A 24,527-nucleotide genomic window follows, 5' to 3' on the forward strand; every position below is an offset into this window, starting at 1 on the left:
TGTGTGTACACACACACACATATATATACACATGAAATATCTTTTGGATTGGATTGAACTTCCAGACACCATGAGGCTGCATAGCATAGTGGGTGAAGCTCTGAATTTGGAGTCTGGAAGATATAGGTTTGACTTCCACCCTAGGTACTTTCTGGCTATGTGACCCCAGGGCAAGTCACTTCCTTTGTCTAGGCCTCAGTCTGCTCATCTGAAAAATGAGGAACTCAATACCTCTAAGAGTCCTTTCTACTTTAAATCTAAAATCCTAAGGGGATGCTGGTGCGGGGGGGGGGGGGGGGGGGGTGAGGGGGAGAGAAAATAGAGTGGAGGGGGAAGAGGAGGATATTGAAAACAAACTCAGCCGTTGTCATAGCTTTAGGAAAGTTGCTTCAAAGGTTCCTTGATCCTTGTGGCCTTGAAGGGGACAAGGAGAAAACAATGAACTAAGATTGGGTGAATGCCCAAGAGCTATGCCTTGTGGGAATTGCAGCTGCCTGGGTAATTTGGCTTGAAATAGACTGGCCCCAAACCCAGACTGCTACAGACAACCAAGGATAGACAGCACCCAAGAGAGTGGAGGTCTTGCAACATGAACCAAGACCCACAGAGGCAAATTCTCCATTGAGATTACAGACTGATGGGGTTTTTTTTTGGTGGTTTTTTTTGTTGTTTTTTTTTTTTTTTTGCGGGGCAATGGGGGTTAAGTGACTTGCCCAGGGTCACACAGCTAGTAAGTGTCAAGTGTCTGAGGCCGGATTTGAACTCAGGTACTCCTGAATCCAGGGCCGGTGCTTTATCCACTGCGCCACCTAGCCGCCCCTGATGGGTTTTTAATCAGCATAGATCTGCCAGGAAAAGTAGAGGCTGCTGGGAGACGGCATGCCAGATCTAGCATTCAGAGAATTTGGAGCTATGGGAAGTCCAACTCCTGAGGCTACTGTCTCCCTAGAGTGCAACCATTCCTCACACACACACCCAGGGTACACAGAAGTAGAGTCACCCAGAGAGACATCTCTTTTCTTGCTTGCTTTATTCTGCACACCCCTCCACCAAGGAGAAGAAGAATGAGCAGCACCAGTAATGCTTAGCAATTTTACACTGGGCTTGAGATACTAAGTTTATTTTTTAATGCAAAAATAAATATCAGGACATTTTGCAGAGATTTTGACTAAAGGCATAGGAAAGGATACCACAAAATTAATTTCTGAGACACCCTTATCCTCTGACAGGTGTCATTCAGTACTATCATTAGTACTGGCCTCCCCTTCCCTGAGGGTTTCATCTCCTCCCACTGAGATATAATAACGAATCTTTGGACTCTGAAGCCCCACTACATCACCCCAATTCTCTTATTTCAAACTTAGTAAAAGCCTAAAGTCTGAAACTGGAGCTGGAGCAGAGGACTTAGATGTCAGAGTACGTGGCTTTCCACAACATACAGCCCCAGAGTTGCTGAAAAAACATCAAGAATGGCCTATGCAGGGTTAAGGGGGAAGTCTGCAGAGGGCCATGTTTCTGTTTCCAAGATTGGCCCTATTCAAAGTGGGCCCTAGATAACATTCAGTCATGGAGGGTGGGAGGAAAAGGATGGCAAGGCAGGGGTAGGGAAGGGAAGGGAAGGGAAGGGAAGGGAAGGGAAGGGAAGGGAAGGGAAGGGAAGGGAAGGGAAGGGAAGGGAAGGGAAGGGAAGGGAAGGGAAGGGAAGGGAAGGGAAGGGAAGGGAAGGGAAGGGAAGGGAAGGGAAGGGAAGGGAAGGGAAGGGAAGGGAAGGGAAGGGAAGGGAAGGGAAGGGAAGGGAAGGGAAGGGAAGGGAAGGGAAGGGAAGGGAAGGGAAGGGAAGGGAAGGGAAGGGAAGGGAAGGGAAGGGAAGGGAAGGGAAGGGAAGGGAAGGGAAGGGAAGGGAAGGGAAGGGAAGGGAAGGGAAGGGAAGGGAAGGGAAGGGAAGGGAAGGGAAGGGAAGGGAAGGGAAGGGAAGGGAAGGGAAGGGAAGGGAAGGGAAGGGAAGGGAAGGGAAGGGAAGGGAAGGGAAGGGAAGGGAAGGGAAGGGAAGGGAAGGGAAGGGAAGGGAAGGGAAGGGAAGGGAAGGGAAGGGAAGGGAAGGGAAGGGAAGGGAAGGGAAGGGAAGGGAAGGGAAGGGAAGGGAAGGGAAGGGAAGGGAAGGGAAGGGAAGGGAAGGGAAGGGAAGGGAAGGGAAGGGAAGGGAAGGGAAGGGAAGGGAAGGGAAGGGAAGTCACCTTTAGCAATACAATGAAGCCTTTGGACCCCTTCTAAGAATCGTGTTTTTAAATACACAAAATAAAATACAGAGGATTACAATGAAAATCAGTTTTGTAAAATGCAGTTATCAATTTAAAAAAAGCAAAAAAGCAAAAAACCAAGTTCATGGGCCCCGGTTTAAGAACACCTGACCTGCTCTGGGTCCTTCATTTATAGAAAGGAAGCCAAGACGCAGAAAAGCTAAGGCACTTATCCAGGGTCACAAAGAAAATTAGTCGAAAAGGTAGAACTAGCTAATATGGGAACTTTTCCATGACTACTCATGTATAACTTATTTTGAATTGATTGAGTTCTTGTGGGTAGGGGGTGGGAATGGAGGGGGGAAGAGAAGTTGGAACACAAAGTTTTTAAAAAATTGATGTTAAAATGTTATTTTTACATATATTGTGGAAAATAAAATTCAGAATTTAAAAAGAAAGAAAGAAAGAAAGAAAAGGTAGGCCCTGGGGACAGCTAATGGATAAATCACCGGCTTGAGTTCAAATTCGGCTTCAGACACTTGACACTTACTAGCTGTGTGACCCTGGGCAAGTCACTTAACCCTCATTGCCCCACAAAAAAAAAAAAAAGAAAGAAAAGAAAAAGAAAAGGTAGACCCCAATAACGTCTTGAGAAAGAATCATAGAAAGTTAGATCTGGAAGAGATCTTAGATCGAATTGTCTGACCTCATTTTGTTGACAAGGAAACTGAGTCTCAAAGAGAGGAAGCGACTCACTCAAAGTCATAGAGCTAAGAAATGGGCAGCGTTTGGACCCAAGATGAGGTTTTCTGATTCTAACTCCAGTATGCCCTTTCTACTACATGCCACAGACCACCTATTTCCCCCATGTTCACTGTGGTAAATAAAATCAATGTCTCTCAGCCACACAAGGAAAGAGTTGAGATTTAGTCATTCCCCTAGTTATAAAAGTCAAGAATTTCCTCTTGCAAATACTAAGTTTGTCTCCCAAGGGGGCAATTTGGAGGCAATGTAGGCAGAGGGCAACTTCTTTGGCCAGTTATCAGAGTCAGAGGGTAGTCTGGGTGTGAAGCAAAAGGCTTCAGAGAGAACAGGAGGGGATGAGGGAAAGGGGAAGAAAGGGAAGAATACCTCACAGGCCTACAGGATCTTTGACCTCTTCCTATTTCCTCACCCCTTCCTTCTGGCTCCCCGAGTGGGGCAGCCAAAATAAGGAGGACCAAAAGGCAACAACTTCCTTGAGTCTCACACAATTCTCAAGTGGCAGTGGGAGGACTGGAGAGGCTGTTGCCTGGAGGATGGTGGGGGAAGGGGAAAGCAGCTCTGCTTTGCCTAGAAAGCCAGACCCACTGAATGAATTCCTTGATCCGTATGAAGTAATCTGCTCCCTAAAGAAAAATGCCTGATGCCTGCTACAGCCAGCTAACTTCCCAGAGACTTGCCCCCAACTTCCCCCGGGGCCAAATGTGTTCTTTCAAAATCACTAGCCAGAAGGCGAAGGGTGGTGTCTGTGATTAAAAATAACTAGGATGTTCCCAAGGGTCATGAGAAGCAATTGGATGTGTAGACATCTATAAGGCTTGGTCCTAGGGATGCTAAAGAGTCTAATATGAATAGTATGAAGAATACAAGACGTAGGGTCAGATGATCCAGGTTTGGAATCCTTGTTAATCATGTGCTGTTCTCTGTACCTCAGTTTCCTACTCTGTAAAATGAGTGAGTTAGACAGGATAACCTTCCTGCTCTAAATCTATGATCTCTTGTATAACAGAAATCCAGAGAAGATCTAAGTCCTCGTTTTGGGCAACAACCTCATTGGACCTCCCACCAGTACTCTGGCAAGGGAACAAGGTCAATTGGTTTGGGCTCCTCCTCCTCCTCTCCCTGTCCTTGACTATGTTAAGGGTGCATGGAAATGGCCAAAGGACCAATAGGTAGAGATGGACAGTGGCCATTGAATGTCTCCAACTAATTAAATTAAGAGCTCAGTATCTATTCTAGTTGGGAGAAGGCAATGGGAAAAGACTAAAACAATAGGCAAAATAATTCTGTGAGCATCATAGGAGAAAATACGCAAGTACAAATATCAGAAAACAACTTCCAAAAAGCCTTCCTTCTGCTTCCAGAAATCTCTATCTTCCTTCAAAACATAGCAGCTGCCACCTCCTACAAGAAACCTTACCAATCGCCCAGTTGTTAGTACTGCCTACCTTTTGAAGATATTTTGTATTTACTTAACTGTATGAGCAGATTTAGAATTGGAAAGGACCTCATGAGGTAATCTTGTTCAACCTCTTCATTTACAGATGAGGAAACTGAGACACAGAAAGAGTTAAGTGACTTGCCCAAGGTCACATAGGTAGAAAGCAATAGAGCCACTCACTATTTGAACCTAGAACTCTTTCTGCTGGACCAAGCTAAAATGTGACCTTGGAACCTCACATAGGGTGGTGCATATAGTAGACCTAGGTTGCACTAGGCACCACTAGGTGGTTCACTGGACAGTGTTGGACCTGGAATCAGGAAAACTTATCAGCTAAGTGGCCCTAGGCAAGTCACTTAGCTTCCTCATCTGTTTACAAAAAGGTGGTTAAACTATATGGTGCAATGTATAGAGCACTGGACCTGGAGTCAACAAGAATTGTGTTCAAATCTAGCCTCAGACACTTATTTAGCTATGTGAACCTGGGCAAGTCACTGAACTTTTGTTTGCCCCAGCTTCTTCAACTGGAAAATGAGGATAATAATAGCACCTACCTCACAGAGTTGTTGTGAAGATCAAATGATATAATATTTGTAAAGTGCTTAGCACAGTGCTTAGCACAGTGCTGAGTACATAATAGGTGCTATAGAAATGCTAGCTATTATTTCTTATTATAATAAACATTTTTATTTAAAATTTTGAATTCCAAAATCTATCCCTCCTTCCCTCCCTCCCCACACTCCTCCTTCAGGCAGTGAACAGATATAGGTTATACATGTGCAATTATGTAAAACATTAGTGTATTAGTCATTTTGTATAAGAAAACGAATAAAAAAGTGAAAGTGAAAATTAGCATGCTTCAGTCTGTGTTCCATCAATATCATTTCTTTCTTTGGAGATGGATAGTATGTTTCACCATTGGTCCTTTGGGACTGTCTTGGATCATTGTATTGCTGAGAATAGTTGTCATTCACAGTTCTTCACTGAACAATATTGCTGTTACTGTGAACAACATTCTCCTGGTTCTGCTCACTTCACTATGCATCAGTTCATATAAGTCTTTCCAGGACTTTCTGAAATTGTCCTATTTGTCATTTCTTATAGCACAATAATATTCCATCACAATCATATACCACAGCTTGTTTAGCCATTCTCCAATAGATGGGCATCCCTTTGATTTCCATTTCTTATCCACCACAAAAAGAGCTGCTTTAAGTATTTGTGTACAAATAGGTCTTTTTCTCTTTTTAGGATGTCTTTGGGATATAAAACTATCAGCAATATTGCTGGATCAAAGGGCATGCACAGTTTTATAGCCCTTTGGGCATAATTCCAAATTGCTCCCCAGAATGGTTGAATTCATTCACAACTCCACCAACAGTGGATTTAGCTATTATTATTATTATGTGCTTGATAAATGTTTATCGAATTGAATTGTTCCACCTTGTTTTCCACTTCACTAAGAGAAGCCCCACTTCTTTCCCTTTCCTAATCTGAAATTATTATCATTTATTTTCTTTCCACAGAGAGACTTGCTTGCTTGTCTTGAAAAGCAGTGTGGTACAGAAGAAAAAGCACTGAACTTGGAGCTAGAAAAACAAGTCCAAATCCTGACTTGGATGATTACTAGACTAATTATAACCACTGAGAGCTCAGTTTCCTGATCTGAAAAATGAAGATAAATGTACTTGTATTATATAACCTATGTCTATGTTGTAAGGAAAGCATTTTACAAACCTTAAGGTATTATAGAAAGGTGAATTATTATTTGCCCCTCCTCCTAGATGATAGATTAGGTCAGGGATTTTTTTTTAAATTATATTACAACATTAGTAAGACAAAGATGAGGGTTTGGGGTTTTGTTGTTGTTTGTTTGGTTGGTTTTTTTAATTTTTTTTTTATTCCATCTCCTCCAATATGAGCAGGTTAGCTTCCCACAAAGGGAAAACTCTGTGTCATGGCCTCAGGATATACTACCAATCTCCTGCCAGCCATTCTCACAAATATTTGCTCGGAATTACTGGCTAAGAGACCATGGGTAACTGTGCTTGGAACACAACTCAAAGTAGACACCCTACCAATGGTAGTTCCATAGTATCAGCTGTACTTGTGAAGGAGGGAACAATAGAGAGCTGACAGTGTGATATAGTGCGATGAATTTGGAGTCCAGGAACCTAGGTGTAGATCTCATCCTTGCTAGTTTTTTTCCTATGTGTGACCTTGGACAAGTCACTGAACCTCCCTAAGCTTCAGTAACCTTATCTGTAAAATGAGAATGTTAGACTACATGATCTGTAAGGTACCTTCCTGATCTAAATCTATAATCCTATGACTAAATGTCTTGAGGGCAGGAACTATATATGTGAACATGAATCTGCTGTATCTCCCAGGAGTTCAAAAAAGACTGCCTAGCAGAGAGTTACAAGCAGCAGAAGACACATCGTAACTGTTTCAGCAATGTATATCTTAACTCAGTCCACTAGCTTGTAAGCACACAGAGGGCAGCACTCTCATGTCTTCCACAATACTTGTCATATACATAGTAGGGGTTCAATAATTAAATTAGCAAATTATCATATGATGAAAAATAATGTTGTATAATATAATCAAATAAATTATATTAATTATATATTACAAGGGCAGCTAGATGGCGCAGTGGATAGAGCACCGGCCCTGGAGTCAGGAGTACCTAAGTTCAAATCCGGCCTCAGACACTTAACACTTACTAGCTGTGTGACCCTGGGCAAGTCACTTAACCCCAATTGCCTCACTAAAAAAAAAAATTATATATTATATATTAATATATTATGTGGTACAGTATTATGTTATACAGTATAATATATTGTGTGGTGAAATTATTAAAACCTATTTATGATATAATAATAAAAACTGGACCTCTGATATTGACATTGGACTTGTGATTTCACTGCTATAGGAAAGTCCCAAATGAGTTAACTCCCTCTACCAAAGGAGGTCTCTGCCATATAGAGTCTTGGAGAATAGTCAAGAAGTGAAATGTCTTACTTAGGGTCATACAAACAGCATGTATCAGGACTTGAACCTACTTCTTCTGAGCTCCAGGACTAGTTCTCTATTGACTATGCCATGATGCTTCTGGAAAGGATATGTCATACATATCATATCATTTGGGGAGGGGGAAGGCAATCGGAGTTAAGTGATTTGCCCAAGATCATACAACTTGTAAGTGTCTGAGGTCATATTTGAACTCAGGTTCACCTGACTAGAAGGTCAGTGCTCTATCCACTATGCCACCTAGCTGCCCCCCATATCATATCATATCTTAAAAGAATAGCATACTCTCCCCTCTCCACCTCTTGACCCCCACTCCTTAAAAACCAGGGAATGTATCAGTAGGGCCTACCTCGCCATATGGGGTGCAATAAGTCTCCGGCTTCAACATTCCACAGGTAGAGGAGGCTTTAAGGAACCGTGTCCTTCCAACCAACAGGTCCCCAACAGGAGGGTAGCAGGCTCCCCGAGAACAGGCTTGCTGGGCATAAAGGAATCTTGGCAAAGCTGAAAACACAAAATTTTTAAAAAGGAAGTTGTGAGGGCGGTAAGGTGAAGCCCCAACAGACTCTGGAATATCCTTCCAATAATATAGGTTCCTCCTACTTGCAGATCAGGTCAGCTGTGAGCATCTTCTACCCACTTGCCTGAGATGGGGTAATGACTTCAGTTCAGATGACTTTCTTTTTTTTTCCCCCAGATTACTTTCAACAGAATGTCAATTTCAAATTATCAATTGTCAATCATCTGTGCAAATGTAGTCAAGCAGATCCATAGATAACCAAAAACTATGAATAAGCTAAAAATCTTTCCTTGGCTTTGGAATACACTCAGGGACATACATTGAATCACACAAACTCAATCAATAACTCTTTCTATTCCCAGTCCTAACTCCCACCTAGCTTTAGTCTCTATCAGCAAGCCAGAATCCCTCAGATAATCAATTCCTAGAAAATTGGGTGAGACCTATAGGATGCTCCCTTGTTTGAAACACTAACCACTGGCAACAACCACTACCTACTAACTATACCAACTAATAATACCAAAGTAGACCTTGTAGATAAGGGTTTCTGGCCACTACTGGTTAAAAATCAAAGTAATGGTGGATAGAGCACCGGCCCTGGAGTCAGGAGTACCTGGGTTCAAATCCGGCCTCAGACACTTAACACTTACTAGCTGTGTGACCCTGGGCAAGTCACTTAACCCCAATTGCCTCACTAAAAAACAAAACAAAAAACCAAAAATCAAAGTAATGCAAAGAACCCCGACATAAATGGCCCTAGAGCTGAGTAGTAGAGAAAATACTCTTCTAGGCACTGGGAAGACCAGGAATTACCAACAAGCAAGAATGAAATGATACTCAGGAGCCATTAAAGGGAAGTAGAGATTTATATATTTTTCCTTAGAGAGTAAAGGACAAGGTTATTGACACAAATGTCCTCATCAGAAAGGTCACCAGTGTTATTATTCTCCACTCGAACAGCATCACAGCTGATACCCACACCTTAGTCCTGTAACTTCACTCATGGTCATCAGCTCTCCCCAGTCACCCTATCTAGTCCCACTGGAAAGCTTAAACAGGGCCCAAGAGGAAGGGATAGTACTTACCCACCAACATAAGGAGTGGCCACATCTTGCACTAATGAAGAGACCCCCAAGGGACTCAATTCACCTGGAATGGAATAAGGTAGTGTGAGTCAAAACTCAGGAAACACCCAGAATGGATTAGACCCTTCCTCCAGCTTCCAGGCTCAATTCCTACCAGAGTATATAATCCAGAATGCACCTGGGCCATGCAAAACTCCAATCTAGACCCCCAAACTGGTGTTCTTTAGCCAGCACCCTGAAAGGTAGCATAATTTGGCAGACAGAACCTGGGACTGGGAGATAGTCTTTGATTGTTCTGTGCTCACTGTCTGACTAGGGAGACGTCATTTTCCTCTCTAGGTATCAATTTCCCCACTTATAAGAGATAATCATCCCTGCCCAGGGATTGGGTGAAGCTTGCTCCCTTGTTTGAAACAATAATCAAGCTAATCCTACCTACTAACCACACCAACTAACTATACAATAACCAACTAACTAACCATTCCAACGTAGACCTTTTAAATATGAGTGACTTTACAAAATGAGTGTCACTCATCTCTGCACACCCATCTGCCATCAGTCACTTGAACTTCCTGCCAGGATAGGACCAGGCGGGTGGGTTCCAGCTCTAATCAAGAACAAAAATCTTATGATCTCCTCCCTACCTCTATCCTTAGTGTTTTGAGTTCTGTTTAGAAAAAGAAAAGAAAAGAAAAAGAAGAAGAAGAAAGCAACTGTGGGGAATTCCAAACGATTGTTATCATTGATGAAAAGAAACTGAAAGCTCTTTGAAGAGGCCTCTAAGAAATCAGATTTCCCTCTCTTCCCTTTGTCTGTGAGTAGGAACTCCTCAAACCCCAAGTTTAGGAGCAACAAGAGGATGGGCAAAAGTCATAGAATCATAGTATGCACAAGTAAAAGAAAACTTAGAGCTCATCTGGTATAATATATAAAGTGCTTTGGAAACCTTAAAGTAGCTATTGTTGTTGTTATCATTATTATTATTTTACATATAAGGAAACTGAGACATACAGGTAAGCTGAAGCAGCAATTGTTAGAGGAGCTGGTGGCCTGTCTCTCTCATTCCTATTATTAGTAGCCACAGCCCTAGGCTGAGTGTGTGGTCACTGGGGGCCAGCAGCTCTTATTCATTCTCTCTCTCCATGGATCAATTGGAAGCATCTTAAAATGTCTCTAGCCATGGGGTAGGGATGTGGAAAATGAGGTGGGGAAAAGAATAAGATAGATTTGTAGTGAAGAGGGTGATAAGGACTCTTACCTTGAAGGAGAGGACTGAATGCTAGGGTAGGAATTATAATCCTGCTCTCTCACCAGTGGAAATAGCACTGGGTTCAAGTCCAGCCTTGCCACTTATTAGCTGTGTTTCCTTGGGCAAGTCCTTTCACCTGAGCCTCAGTTTCTTCCTCTGTAAAATGAGAGTTGGACAAGATCAATCACGAGGTCCCTTTTAGCAATAACAATTTATAAAACGTCTAGGCATCACTCAGAATTCATTAATGCTAGGGAAGGCTGGCCCTAGAGTTTACAAGATTCATAGACAGGACCTTAGAGATAAGAACGGTGCATTTTACAACTGAAGAAACTGAGAATCCAGAGAGTTATTTAAAGCCACAGATGTAGTAAACACCAGAAACTGGATTTGAACCTAGGTTCCCCAACTCTAAATCTGGTACCCTTGTCCTTACGATTGGCTTGAATTTGAGGATGGATCTCTTTTTTGAGGAAGGTTACAGGGGGGATGACCTCTAATGCCACCTGCTCTTGGCATCTGTAAGTTATCGACTCATAACACCAAAAGGGACAGTACTATTTATCTGCTCCAATTCCCTCACCCTCATCATGCCAATGAAGAAACTAAGATGAAGTCAAGTGATTTATCTAAGCCTGTCCAGCTAGAGTGGCCCACGTTGGGCCAGAATCTGGGCCTCCTAAATGCCAGTCTCTTGCTCTTTCCATATCAGCCTGATCTGAAAGAATGAGGAAAAAGGCTGAGTATCACCCTGCAGAGCAGGCATTTTGAGAGTCAATGAGAGAAGTTCCAGTTCTCCCCAACAACGGCTCCCCTAGCTCACCCCATCTCTGTTTGATACCACATCACAAAACATAGCCTGAATCAGTTCAAGATCTACTGAAGATCTTCTCATGTATAAAAAGGAACTTTCAAAATGTTGGGACCGCAGACATTTTCTCTTGGTTTGGAGGTGGGTCCCATCAGGTGAGTTCATTTAGGCAGGAACCCAAGGGGAAGGATCGGTGTCTGGAGTCAGGCCAGGTCGGCAGAGGGTGAAGGGGAAGAGGAGGAACAGAAGGACCTTTATTCACCCAAGCCGGGGTGAGGAGAGAAGCTCACATACCTCATTCAGTGTGCCTCTGGCTCTCCTGGCCTTCCCGTGGAGCACTGGCCTGCCCCACTCCCAGTGGTCTCTCCTGGCTCCAGGTTTTTAAAACATCAGCCTCACCTCCGGAGAGTCCCGGGCTGGGTGGAACCCCACTTCAGGGCGTGGCTCAGGAATCTGTCAGCTGGCACGCCCATCTGCCGTCAGCCACCCTAACCTGCTGCCAGGACGGGACCAGGCAAGCGGGGTGGGTTCTAGAGGTCTTCCAACAAGCCTGGAGGTGCCCACCTCCCTGCTTGCTGCAACCCCCTCCCCTAAAGGGGCCAGAAAAAGGGCTGCAAAACCAGGAAACCATTCATTTCCATACTGGTTTTGGTGGATAAAGGGGAAATGTGTCTCTTTACCAGGGTTACCCAGGGCAGATGCATCCACTCAGCAGTGGACCAAGATCAACAAATAACCAGAAAGATGGATGCAAAGATCAAGGCTTGGCTGCTTCATGATCCAGAACTTGCTCACCAGGCTAAAAAGCAGGCATGGCCTAAAGCAGAAACTTCTGAGCACTGCCCTATCCAAGTTTACTTTATTTTCATTTTATTGAATTAGCAAAAATTGATTTCCTCTCCCTCCCATATGTCCTATACTATTTGTTTTTTCATTTAAAAAAAACCCTTATAATAAAAAGGCATACGTGGCCAGCTCACCCCCAGCTCCCCAAACACCAGGACACAGCCACAAAGGGCCGCAGTCTCTGTAAAGTTCCTGAGGATCTGGGAGATTTGAGGGGAATCATAAAGGGGTCAATATTCAGTGATGATGGGCTAGAAACTAAGCAAGGGTTAAGAAAAATAAACAGTGAATGGAAATGCTTCCCCTCAGGCTCCCTCTGGGAGGTTGGCAGAGAGCCCATGGGCAGGTAATACTCAGGGTGAGTCACTCCCCCACCTCCAGGGAGGGTCTCCCGGCCCCACCTTTTCAACTGAGGAATGTCAGCCCTGAAGCAGGAAAACAGACCTGACGACCAGCATTAGTGGAAGGGATAAGACCAATAAAGCTCTCTCTAGTGAAGGGGAGAGGAGACTTCCTCTGGCCCTTGGCCAAGGCTCCTGAACACTGTTTCCTCAGAGGGATATTGCACAAGCCCTTGCTATCAGCTCCTTCCCAGACTGCATCAAGTGGCAGGGGCTCCTGGTTCCCAGTGACAAATCCTCCTTGAAAGGAACCAGGGGACAATACATAAAAAAGCTGGACCTGGGTTCAGCCATCCCAGAAAGAGAACTACCTTTTCTTTAAATAAAAAGAAAGCCTTGTTGGGTCACTCTTTAGGTCAAGTGTTTCATAATAGGAAGAACAATGTTAAAATATAACCTCCTACTCTTTTCTAGCTGTGTGACCCTGGGCAAGTCACTTAACCTCTATCTGCCTCAGTTTTCTCATCTGTAAAATAAGGGTAGCAATAGCACCTACCTCCTAAGATTGTTGTGAAAGTCAAATGAGTTATTTGTAAAGCTCTTTGCAAATTTTAAAGAGTTGCAAAAATGCTTATTATTATTATTATTATTAGGTAATTTCTTTCTTATAGCTAACTTAAATCTCTCCAGTTCTCCTGTAAACCCCAGAGATCTTTGATTTTGTATTTGGAGTAGGAATGGGATTTCTACCCTTGGGCCTCTCATTGAAGAGGAGAATAAAACCAGGCAGCCTGGCAGATTATTGTAATTACGGGATGGGTAATGCTGACCTCAGAAATGTTTCCCATGAGATCATGTCTTCTCTTAAGCAAACCAACAAAACTGGAAATCAAATTTCAGTCCTCCTGATACCTAGTGATCAAACTTTAAGCCTTTATCTGGAAAAAGAGCTATTCCCTTTTCTACCAAACCCAGATTCACACCCTACATCAAGCCACCAGGCATACCTCACTTGAGTGTCAAATTACTTTGTTGATGGTGGAACAAGCAATGGTGTCCCATTCACTAACATGCTGTGTGATCTTAGATAAGTTATTTACACTCTCTGGGCCTCAGTTTCTCAATCTGTAATATGAATAGAGCATCCTATAGGGTCACAGATGTTAGAGCTAAAAGAGACCTCAGAGACCAATCCCCTCATTTTACAGATGAGCAAACCGAGGCCCAAAGAGCTTATAGGATTTGCCCAGAATCACACAGCTCTTCAGTGTCTGAAGTGGGATTTTCATCTGGGTCTTTCTCACTCCTTGCCCAGAACTCTATTTTACCACACTGCCTCTCTTCATAAAGTGTTTTCCACCTCTAACATTCTACAATTCTTTGAAAATGAATTGTGATCTCTATCCACCCATGTAGACCCTGCTTTTATTTTCTCAATCTCAATTAACTGAGTTCCAACTAGGACACTTAGAGACTGGAACTATGTTCTGGGGTACAAACAAGGATGGGATATGCTTCATCTATGCAAGGGTCCTCTGTCCCAGTGCCTCACAGTCCTCTGGACAACATGATGGTCCATATTCCCAAGGCTAGTTAGTCCAAGACTACTTCTACCTTCTCCCTGCAGGACGAGGTCAAGGATCAGTCATCAGCTATACCATGGGATCACAGACCAGAAGTTCTGAACAACCAGCTGCCCATTCTTTTGATGCATCTGCACTAGACTGGTGAGACTATCTTCTCCACCCCTTTCTCCAGCCACCCCTATCTTATACCTTACTCATGGAGAGGAAGCCTGGAGTCTGTGGCATCCCCACCAAAGGGTAACTCATGACCCTGTAACTAAGTTTGCCCCAGGAATCATTCCTAGCTCTGTTTGATCGATGTGAATATTTCCACAGAACCAAGAACAGTAATTTCTAATCCTCTGTCTGATCACAGGGAATAAGGATGTGACAAGGAATTTTAATCTTTAACTGGACACCACTGATAAGGAAATGTTAAATCCCCAAGGAGCATAAGAGACCAAAGTGGCGCAATCCTTGATCTCCAGACAAGGTGGGGCAGGCTGAGGTAGAGCTCATGATGAGCAAGACTGAGCTCCCCTTCCCTTTCGCATCCCCCTTTAAAACCTGGGTTCTCAGCTAAATAAATACTTCATGTCTCAGACTCCACAAGCTAGAACAGGCCCTGGGAGTGGTTTGGTTTTGGAGAAGAGGAAACTGCAGCTGCTCTTGCTAAAGCACCCCCTCCCCAACACATACATACAGACACACATACACATACACCCCTACCCATTCAGTTTAGAAAAAGCTTGGTGGTACCATGGAGAGAGTGCTGGATTTAAAGAAAGGCAAGCCTAAGTTTAAATCCCACCTCACATACTTAATGGAGGTGAGACCCTGGACAATTCATATAAGATCTCTGTGCCTCAATTTCCCCACCTGAAATGGGGAATTATAAAAATACCCACCTCAAAGAATTTTTGTGAGAATGAAATGAGATTGCATACAAAGTGCTTTGCAAACCTTAATACATTACATAAATGCTAGTTATTATTATTGTTGTAGTTGTAGTTGTTGTTATTTTATGAAAAGCCAAAAAATGTGCTTTAGTGTGCCCTCTGATAGGAGCCCATCATAATAGGATAACAGAATTAAGAATTATTAGGGCCATCACATAGGAGGATACTGAGGCCTAGAAAGGGCAAGTAAGAAGCATGGTATATTGGATAACCTGCTGGACCTAGAGTCAGAAGGGCCTGGGTTTGAATGCTGCCCAACACTACAACTGGCTGTGTGACCCTGGGGTTATTTTCTGGGCTTCAGCTGCTTCATCTCTAAAATGGGGAGCTGGACTCAATGACCTCTAAGGTCTCCAGCAGTTATAAACATGATACAAATGTGCACCAAAGTTCAGACCTATACAGGTTGAGAAAGAAGAGCCTATGTCAGGGCATTGGTTCAAGACTGACTGGAATCAAAGTTACCATTTTCTCTCTTCAGGATCCTTCCCAGTGCTTTAGCATCTGGCATTTATGTAGACACCCCCACCCCACCCTAAACCTGCTCTCAGGAAATAATTTGCATTTTAATAAGGGATAAATTCTTAGGTTCCCCCAAAGTAATGAAGCTCTAATTGTGGAATTTCAAGCATCAATTAAATTTGAGGAGTGGGAAGATGTTTTTCAGGCCCCTTAAACTACAGGTGTAATTGTACTGCCTGAATCAGATTAAAATGTAATTAGGAAACATTTTTTAAAATAAATAAGAATTTCATATGCTGAAGGAATTGGAGTAAGTGACTCAATCTCCTCACCTTGGTGGTAAGTCAGGTCTGAGTGTCCGTATCAAGGACATACCATGCTCTAGGAGTGACCCTTGAGATTTGCCATGTGACTAAATCTGTAGTGTTCCCATCATCCTGACACAATAGTTCAGCTCCCCAGACAATTACTCATTCTTCCTCATGCTGCTTGGAGCTGTTATACCCATTTTATGAGGAGGAGAACTGAGGCTGGGCACAGGCCCCAGGGGTCATTAGAAAGACATGGGGCAGGGGCAGCTAGGTGGCGCAGTGGATAGAGCACTGGCCCTGGAGTCAGGAGTACCTGAGTTCAAATCTGGCCTCAGACACTTAACACTTACTAGCTGTGTGACCCTGGGCAAGTCACTTAACCCCAATTGCCTCACTAAAAAAAAAAAAAAGAAAGAAAAAGAAAGACATGGGGCAGGGGGTTAGCTAGGTGGTACAGTGGATAAAGCACTGGCCCTGGATTCAGGAGGACCTGAGTTCAAATCTGACCTCAGACACTTGACACTTCCTAGCTGTGTGACCCTAGACAAGTCACTTAATTCTGTTTACCTCAGCTTCTTCATCTGTATAATGAACCAGAGAATGCCACTGCAGTACCTCTGCCAAGAAAACCCCAAAAGGGGTCACAAAGAGTCAGACGTGACAGACAACACCTAAACAATAAATATTTTTCTATCAAAGGAAGATAACAATCATTTCTGTTCCTGAACACTGATACCAATTAGGAATTTTTCTGAATGAAGGAATGGGCATCTCATGTGGATAGGCAGGGTAGAGAAGGGAAAGACTAGTTACTTAGTAAACCCATTAAACAGGATCAGATGAAAGCATAGGACATTGGGCCAACCCCCAAGAGGCCAAGCCTCCACACTCGATTTCTTGGAACTTTAACCCTACTGCTCCCTTCCCTACAAGGAAAAATATTTTAAAATTCAGATTTTCCCCAACATAGGTTACCAGGAAAATTACCGATTTCCCTGAGGAAAGTAGTGCCACAGTTCCTAGAAATTACATAGTGAAGAAAGCACCAAAACTTGCTTGTACTCCCTGGCATCCCTCTACTGAGAGGTCTGCTTCTCCTGAGGAGGGAGGAATTTCTCAGTTCTTCTCCATAGTCTAAGCACTTTCTTCTCTAGGAACCACAGCAAACTGCCCCTCCTCTTTGTCATACCCATTTTCTCTTTTCTTTTCCTCCCCTCCCATCCAACTGTTAACCTGGATGCTCCAGACCAAAGGTCAATCATTGTGAACCTTGGTCTAGGAATTTTTATATGGAGTTGTAAAATGTGGCAGTGGCCATGGTTCATCTGACCTGCCAACACAGACCTGTCTGGGGGGAGTGAAATGCTAGATTATGGCAAAATATGCCAGATTATGGCTTTGAGGAAGGGAAGGGAAGGGAAGGGAAGGGAAGGGAAGGGAAGGGAAGGGAAGGGAAGGGAAGGGAAGGGAAGGGAAGGGAAGGGAAGGGAAGGGAAGGGAAGGGAAGGGAAGGGAAGGGAAGGGAAGGGAAGGGAAGGGAAGGGAAGGGAAGGGAAGGGAAGGGAAGGGAAGGGAAGGGGAGGGGAGGGGAGGGGAGGGGAGGGGAGGGGAGGGGAGGGGAGGCGAGGGAAGGCGAGGGAAGGCAAGGGAAGGGAAAAGAAGGAAAAGATAGGCAAGGGGAGAATAGAGGATGTTAGAATCATTTCATCAGAAATTTAGGGCTGAGATCCAATCCGACAAGCATTTTTTAAGTATCTATTATGTGCCAGACACTATGCCGGGTACTAGAGAGACAAAGACAAAAGAGAAACAGAATGTTCCTTCAAGAATCTTAAATTATACTGGGGGATTCAACATGTAGGGAGAGATAAAAGGAAAGTAATTTGAGCTGGGAGAAAGCACTCACTAGTCAAATCATATGGAGGTGGTAGCATGAGAGCTAAGCCTCAAAAATAGATAAGGATTCTCAAAGGCAGTTGGGCATTCTGGGCATGGGGGACAGCCTGGGTGAAAACAGGGAGACAAGGGTTCAGGGAAACATTAGTAAGTCCATTTGACTAGAAAGGAGAGTGTGCTAAGGGGATAATATGAAACAGGATTGGAAAGAAAGGTTGGAGACGGATTGTGAAAGAGTTTAAATCCCAGACTGGGAATTTTTTAAAAATTAATGCTGGAAGTAATAGGAAATGACTAAATGTTTTTTGAGCAGAAAATTGACATAACTGGACCTGACCTTTAGGAAGAAGATTTGGGCAACTTTATTAAAAATGGATTAGAGTTTTTTTTTTTTTTTAATGGATTAGAGTAAGGAGAAGACAGTTTGGAAGCTTCCTATTATAGTCCAAACAATAAGTAATGAAAGCCTGAATTAGAGCAGCCTCCTTGTGAGTGGGGAGAAGTGGACAAGCATGAAAGAAATGGAACCGACAAGACCTAGCAAGTGCTAGATATGAGGAATGATGAAGAAGTAAGAATCAAGAATGACACTGAGGCTGGGAACTTGGATGACTACGAAGAAGGTGGTGCCCTTTACAGAAATATTTGGCTTCTGATGGAGAAAGGAAACCTCAGCGAGCTGGGTTCCTTCTAACTTCCTTTACAGATGACAAAACTTAGTCCTTAGAGAGTTGCAATTCTTTTATTAGAATTTCAGCTCTGCAGTTTGGAACTATGCCAAAAAGGCTATGGGACTGTGTATATCCTTTGACCCAATAATACCACTACTAGGTCTGTATCCCAAAGAGATCATAAAAAAGGGAAAAGGACCCATGTGTGCAAAAATATTTATAACAGTTCTCTTTGTGGTGGCAAAGAATTGGAAATTATGGAGATGCCCATTAATTGGGGAATTGGCTAAACAAGTTGTGGTATATGTGCTATAAGAAATGATGAGTAGGGGCCGCTAGGTGGCGCAGTGGATAGAGCACTGGCCCTGGAGTCAGGAGTACCTGAGTTCAAATCCAGCCTCAGACACTCAACACTTACTAACTGTGTGACGCTGGGCAAGTCATTTAACCCCATTTGCCTCACACACACAAAAGAATATATGAAAAAAAAAAAAAAGAAATGATGAGTAGGCAGATTTCAGAAAAACCTGGAAAGACTTAAGTGGACTGATCCTGAGTGAAGTGAGCAGAACCAGGAGAACACTGTACACAGTAACAGCAACACTGGGCGATGATCTACTGTAATAGACTTAACTCTTTTCAGCAATACAATGATCCAAGACAATTTCAAAGGACTCATGATGGAAAATGCTCTCCATATCCAGAAAAAAAGAACTGTGGAATCTGGATGCAGATTGAACCATACCATTTCTACTTTTCTTTTTTTCTTTTTTGAGGCTTTTTCCTTTTGCTCAGATTCTTCTATCACAGCATGACTAATATGGAAATATGTTTAACATGATTATATATATATATATATATATATATATATATATATATATATGTATGTATATCAGATTTCTTTCTGTCTTGGGGAGGGAGGAGGGAAAAGAGGGAAGGAGAAAAATTTGGAATTCAAAATGTTGGCATGTATCTAGTTACATGTATCTTTACATGTAACTAGAAAAAATAAAATACTATTAAGATTGAAAAATTATAAATATCCTATGAGAGATGAAATAAAAAAAAAAGAATTTCAGCTCTGAAGGAGTCCATGTTCAGATTAGTATAGGAAGATGGCACACTCTCAGAAATAAACCCATGGGCATGTAGAACACTGACTGTTGATGACTTTGTTTTGTTGAACTGTTTCCTGCTCTTTCTTTTTTGTTTTATTCTTTGTTACAAAGGATAGTTCCCTAGATTAAAAGGGGGAAAAGATAGGAAAAATATATGTAGAAATGAAAGTGATATTAAAATAAAAGATAAAAATAAAAATTAATTTACAAGATAAAATCATATGGAAGATTTGCTTGACCTGATAGGAATAGGGACAAGACTTGTGTTTTTATTGATAATGGTAACTCTCAAATTAGAAAACTCCTACCAATGCAGGTAAATGCCTTCTCTGCAATGGGTATTTTTAGACCACTGAGAAGTTAAGGGACTTGCCCAGGGTCACATGGGTTGTATCCTAAATTGACAGGAAAAAAACAATAAAATAAGGTCTTCGAAATTATAATCAGGCATCCTGTAATTATCATTAAAGCCTAAGGAAAGAATTTACTTTTTAAGTGATATGATGGACATTTCAAGGTCAAACACTGAGAAATAGGTATGGTGTGTGTTTTTATCTAGAAAGTAGTATACATGTGTGTCTGAATATATCTGCAATCATTCTCAAAACGAATCCATTAAGTACCTTGCTGTAGCAAGGTGACACTGGGCCAGGGTCAGGGTCTGAGCTCAATTTTGTGGTTGCAAGTGTCCTTGAAAACATCTATGCATATGTGTTTCCATATATCCAAATATGCAGATGTCTTCATGGACACATACATTTTAGAACCTGGGATAGGAAATCTTTGGGCTGTACTCTTAGGAAACATTTTTTGTTCCTTTATGACAAAAGCCTCTCTGGTACAAAGGCAGGGGTTACTTTGGGGAGATGTTTCTCTGTTTACTGGCATAGATCTGCATCTAGAATCCTGGAGGGTGAGAGAGGGAATCTCTGTATTACCAAAACACAGTCTCAGAATTGGAAAGGAATTCAAATGCTAAGTCCAGCCTGAACCCATGCTTTCTTTATCCTCACATTGCCTTACGTTTACTTGTGTGCCATACCTGTTGTATTCATTCCTTTAGAAAGTAACCTCTTAGAAGTCAGAAACTATTTCATTTTTTAAAATCTTTGTACTTGCTGCATCGCACACTTAATAAAGTGAATCACACTTAGTAAATCTTTGCTGGATCAAATCCAATATGGATCACGGTTCTAGCTAAGAATTTCACCAATCCAAGGAACATCTCTGCTTTACATAAGTTGCAAGCATTGCACCCACCTCCATGATCTCACTCTACCCCCTCCTCTGTCTTGCCTTCCATAAATATGTGATCTCACCCAGATGGATTCTCCCTTCACCAAAGGCATATTATAGCCCTCCTTCCATCCTGTGTAAGTCTTGTCTTTGTTCTCCCATAAATCTGCCACCAGGAGTCAGTCTGACCTGCTGGGAGCCTTATTCTAAATCTCTTGACAATCAAATAGCTACCAATGGAAGACATGGGCTGCCCATCCTTTTTCACTACATTGCTGACCTATATTTTTTCTCCTGGCATACATTTTTTCCTAATGACATATTTTCCCATGCTTCTCTTGTATAATTACTCATTTATAATTTATTGCAGCCTGTTTATATCCACCAAGGCACCTCTTTGTTACCCATCTCCAACTTCAGTTTTTTCAAGATGGTGGTGGTCCACAGCTCACGTCAGTGTAACATCACCCCTGCCCCAAGGAACTGCTTCTTACATCAGACATAAAGTAGGTAATGGGGCAAAACTATACTGTCCCTGCTGAGTAAGGGCTCCAGGGGAGAAAGGTCAAACAAGAGGGTTGTTTGCAAACATAGAAGATGGAGGACAGGAGAAATGCAATCCTGACAGCCCTCTGGTTTTATGGCCCTGAGAGGTTAATGAAACTAGAGTCCAGTATCTGGAAAAGCCAGGGAGAATTATATAGTCTGCTCTAAACAATTGTCTCAAATCGGAAAGGACCAATTTATTTTTCTCTCTGGGGCCTCCCCACTTCCCACCAGAGTGGGGATGGTGTCTGGTGATTCATTTAGCTCAGACGATGACTGATCTCATTCAGATTTGATCTTAGTACATTTATGTACTAAGGTGACATGGAGTGAGGGAACAACAGAACCATTCCCTGGTTAATCCCAAATGGTTCTGCTGTTCCTTCACTCCATGTCACCTTAGTACATAAATCCCACAGCTCTGTAATGCAATTACTAATATGCTACTTTGTAATTGCTTTTAAGGATCTCATAGAAGCAGTGTGACATAATGGACAGAGAGCTGGCTTTTGGAGCCAAGAAGACACTTCTGACACACAATTTCTTGTGTGGTCCTGGGAAAATCATTTAACTTTTCAACTTTCAAGGCAACTCTCTAAGATTATAAATTGCTGAGAAGATGCCAATCTGCACTGATAGAGGGCGTTTCTTCATCCAGGTTTCTTGTTATTCAGTCGTTTCAGTCATGTCTGACTCTTTGTGGCCCCATTTGGGGTTTTCTTGGCAAACAAACTGGTGTGGTTTGCCATTTCCTTCTCCAGCTCATTTTACACAAGAGGAAACTGAGGCAAACAAGGTTAAGTGACTTGCCCAGGGTCACACAGCTAGTAAGTATCTAAGGCCAGATTTGAACTCAGGTCTTCCTGACTCCAGTCCCAGTGCTTTATCCACTGTGCTACTTAGCTGCCCTTCCTCATCCAGGAATTTCCTATACAAAGAAAATCACAGGTCCGGTCCCTACCCACAGATCCTTCATAGTGTAGAAGTACATTCTGTCCCCTCAATTTCATTATTAGCTCTGTAGGAGAATGAATTTTCCCATTCTTATCTCTCCCCTTTCATCACTCCTGTCACATGGCTTTGTGTACAAATGGAATCTCTATCAATATTTCTCACACATGTGGATAAGATTGGTCATCATACATGAGCAATAAAAAATAAAACAAAGTGCTCTCATTCTTTCAGTTCTGTGACTGCTAAGGTAGAAGGTGGTTGGCTTGCTTCTGCAGGAATTTTTTTTAAAAGAAATTCTACAACCAACTTTGTAACTATTTCCATTTCTAATCCTGATGATCATTATAAAGTTTAGCTTTGGATCTAACCTAAATAATCCCCACAGGATGCCGAAAAAACCTGTTTCTTGATAGCAGGTCAGCATCTCTGTGTCACTATTGCTAAGAACTCTTATTTAACCTTTGCTAAGCTCCAGGAATAATCTTAGTTGTTTCATTATCCTTTCCTATAAGGTTTTAGCTTTTCTGGAATCTGAAGGTCTGTCACGTCAAGCCGGAGAGAGAGACTCCTCAGAAATGAGGGTTGAGGAGGAAGTGAGGGATATGGTCCCTAAAGTTAGCAGCCGCCTCATTATTCTTGCTAAGTGCAGCTGGCCACGGTTCTGTCAGATGTTTTACATTGCCTAATTGCTATTGTTAATTAGCAAAAAAAATACATCAGGGAGAAGAAGATAGTGTCTGCTAAATTATTGTTGCAGGAAGTCTGGTCACAAGAAGATGTGGAGATCAAGGAACAAATACATAAATGCAGGCAGCTTTTCACTCTAAGCATCTGTGACAGAGTCATGAAGAGTCACAACTGGAGTCATGAAGACCTGAGTTCAAATGTGTCTTCAGACACTTACTAGCTGTGTGACCCTGGGCAAGTCACTTATCTTCTCTGCCTCAACTATAAAATAGGGATAATAATTGGTCCTACCTTGCAAAGTCAAATGAGGATCAAATGAGATAATCTTTGTAAATTACTTAGTACTGTGCACCTAGTTGGCACTAAATAAATACTTATTCCCTTTCCTTCTTCTTCCCTGTTTATTCCTGTGAAAAGGTGTCTACATATTTATGTCTCTGTGTTTTACATGGGTTTTCTTTAATCAAATGGTTGTGCTTTTTCTCTTGTTGGAGGGTAATTAGCTTGAGGGCAGTGACCACTGCTCTTCTTTTAGTCAGTCAGGATTCTTGACATGTATTATATACAGAGCCCTGCAAAATGTATGAAAGGTAAAAATACTGGCCTTGGAGTTAAAAGAAAAGAAGATTTAGCAGAGACATGGTATCTGTCTTTGAGTATTTGAAGAGTAGTCAGTCATGTGAAAGAGGGATTAGTCAGTCAATTAATAAGCATTTCTTAAGCACCTACTATGGGCCAGGCATTGTGCAAAGTGCCAGATTACCCTTCTTCAGTTTGGTCCTAAAGGGCAAAACTAGAACTGATCAGTGAAAACTGCCTAGAGTTAAATTTAGACTCAGTTTTGCTATGTGGCAGGGAGACATAGAATATCACTGCCTCCCTAGGTCTAAGGTAAGCATCAAACATACAGCAAACAAAAAAAAATGTCCTAGCTATTGTGGCAAGAACTTGCTATTTTACAAAAACTATTAGGGAAAACTAGATAGCAGTCTGGCAAAAATCTATCTGTAGATCAGCATCTTATACCATATACTAAGACAAGCTCCAAATGAATACATGATTTAGACTGAAAGGGTGAAATCATTTTTAAAAAAAGCACAGCAGTGGGGCAGCTAGGTGGTGCAGAGGATAGAGCACCAGTCTTGGATTCAGGAGGACATGAGTTCAAATCCTGCCTCAGACACTTGACACTTACTAGCTGGGTGACCCTGGGCAAGTCACTTAACCCCAATTGGCTCACCAAAAAAAAAGTATAGCAGTGTAGAAGAAATTACAGGGGCCAGCTAGGTAGTGCAGTGGATAAAGCACCAGCCTTGGATTCAGGAGGACTTGAGTTCAAATCTCGCCTCAGACACTTGACATTTACTAGCTATGTGACCCTGGGCAAGTCACTTAACTCTCATTGCCCCCCCCCAAAAAAAAAGGAGAAGAAGAAATTATGCATCAGATCTATGACTAAGGGAAGAGTTCATAACCAAATAAATCCTCCCTGAGCATCCCTGTGCTTCAGTTTCTTTACCAGCAAAATGAGAGAATTTAATTAGATGACCTCTAATGCCTCTGACTCCAAGTAGAGATAGAAAGGATCACAGAAGGTAAAATGGGCACTTTTGATTACATAAAATTTAAAAGATTTTGCACAAACAAAACCAATGCAGCTATAATTAGAAGAGAAGCAGGGAATTAGGGGAAATCTTTGCAGCAAGTTTCTCCAATCAAAATCTCATTTCTAGAATATATAAGAAATGGATTAAAATTTATAAGAATAAGAGCCATTCTTCAATTGATAAATGGTTA

The 24,527-nt window shown here is 42.3% G+C and overlaps 1 protein-coding gene across 1 annotated transcript in view; it reads right to left on the reverse strand.

Annotated features, from left to right (window-relative positions):
• The window catches only part of LAMB3 (laminin subunit beta 3), a 95,843-nt gene that overhangs the window by 50,863 nt on the left and 20,453 nt on the right, over positions 1–24,527 (reverse strand). Inside the window, exons 5-7 of the mRNA XM_044004085.1 lie at positions 10,337–10,483; positions 9,079–9,142; positions 7,823–7,977 (exon numbers count right to left, since the gene is read on the reverse strand). Of these exons, the coding sequence (XP_043860020.1) occupies positions 7,823–7,977; positions 9,079–9,103 (180 nt within the window). The 5' untranslated portion in view covers positions 9,104–9,142; positions 10,337–10,483. The remainder of the gene's footprint in view (positions 1–7,822; positions 7,978–9,078; positions 9,143–10,336; positions 10,484–24,527) is intronic.

The sequence above is a fragment of the Dromiciops gliroides genome, chromosome 4, assembly GCF_019393635.1.
Source record: "Dromiciops gliroides isolate mDroGli1 chromosome 4, mDroGli1.pri, whole genome shotgun sequence".
In the NCBI taxonomy this organism is placed as follows: Eukaryota; Metazoa; Chordata; class Mammalia; order Microbiotheria; family Microbiotheriidae; genus Dromiciops; species Dromiciops gliroides.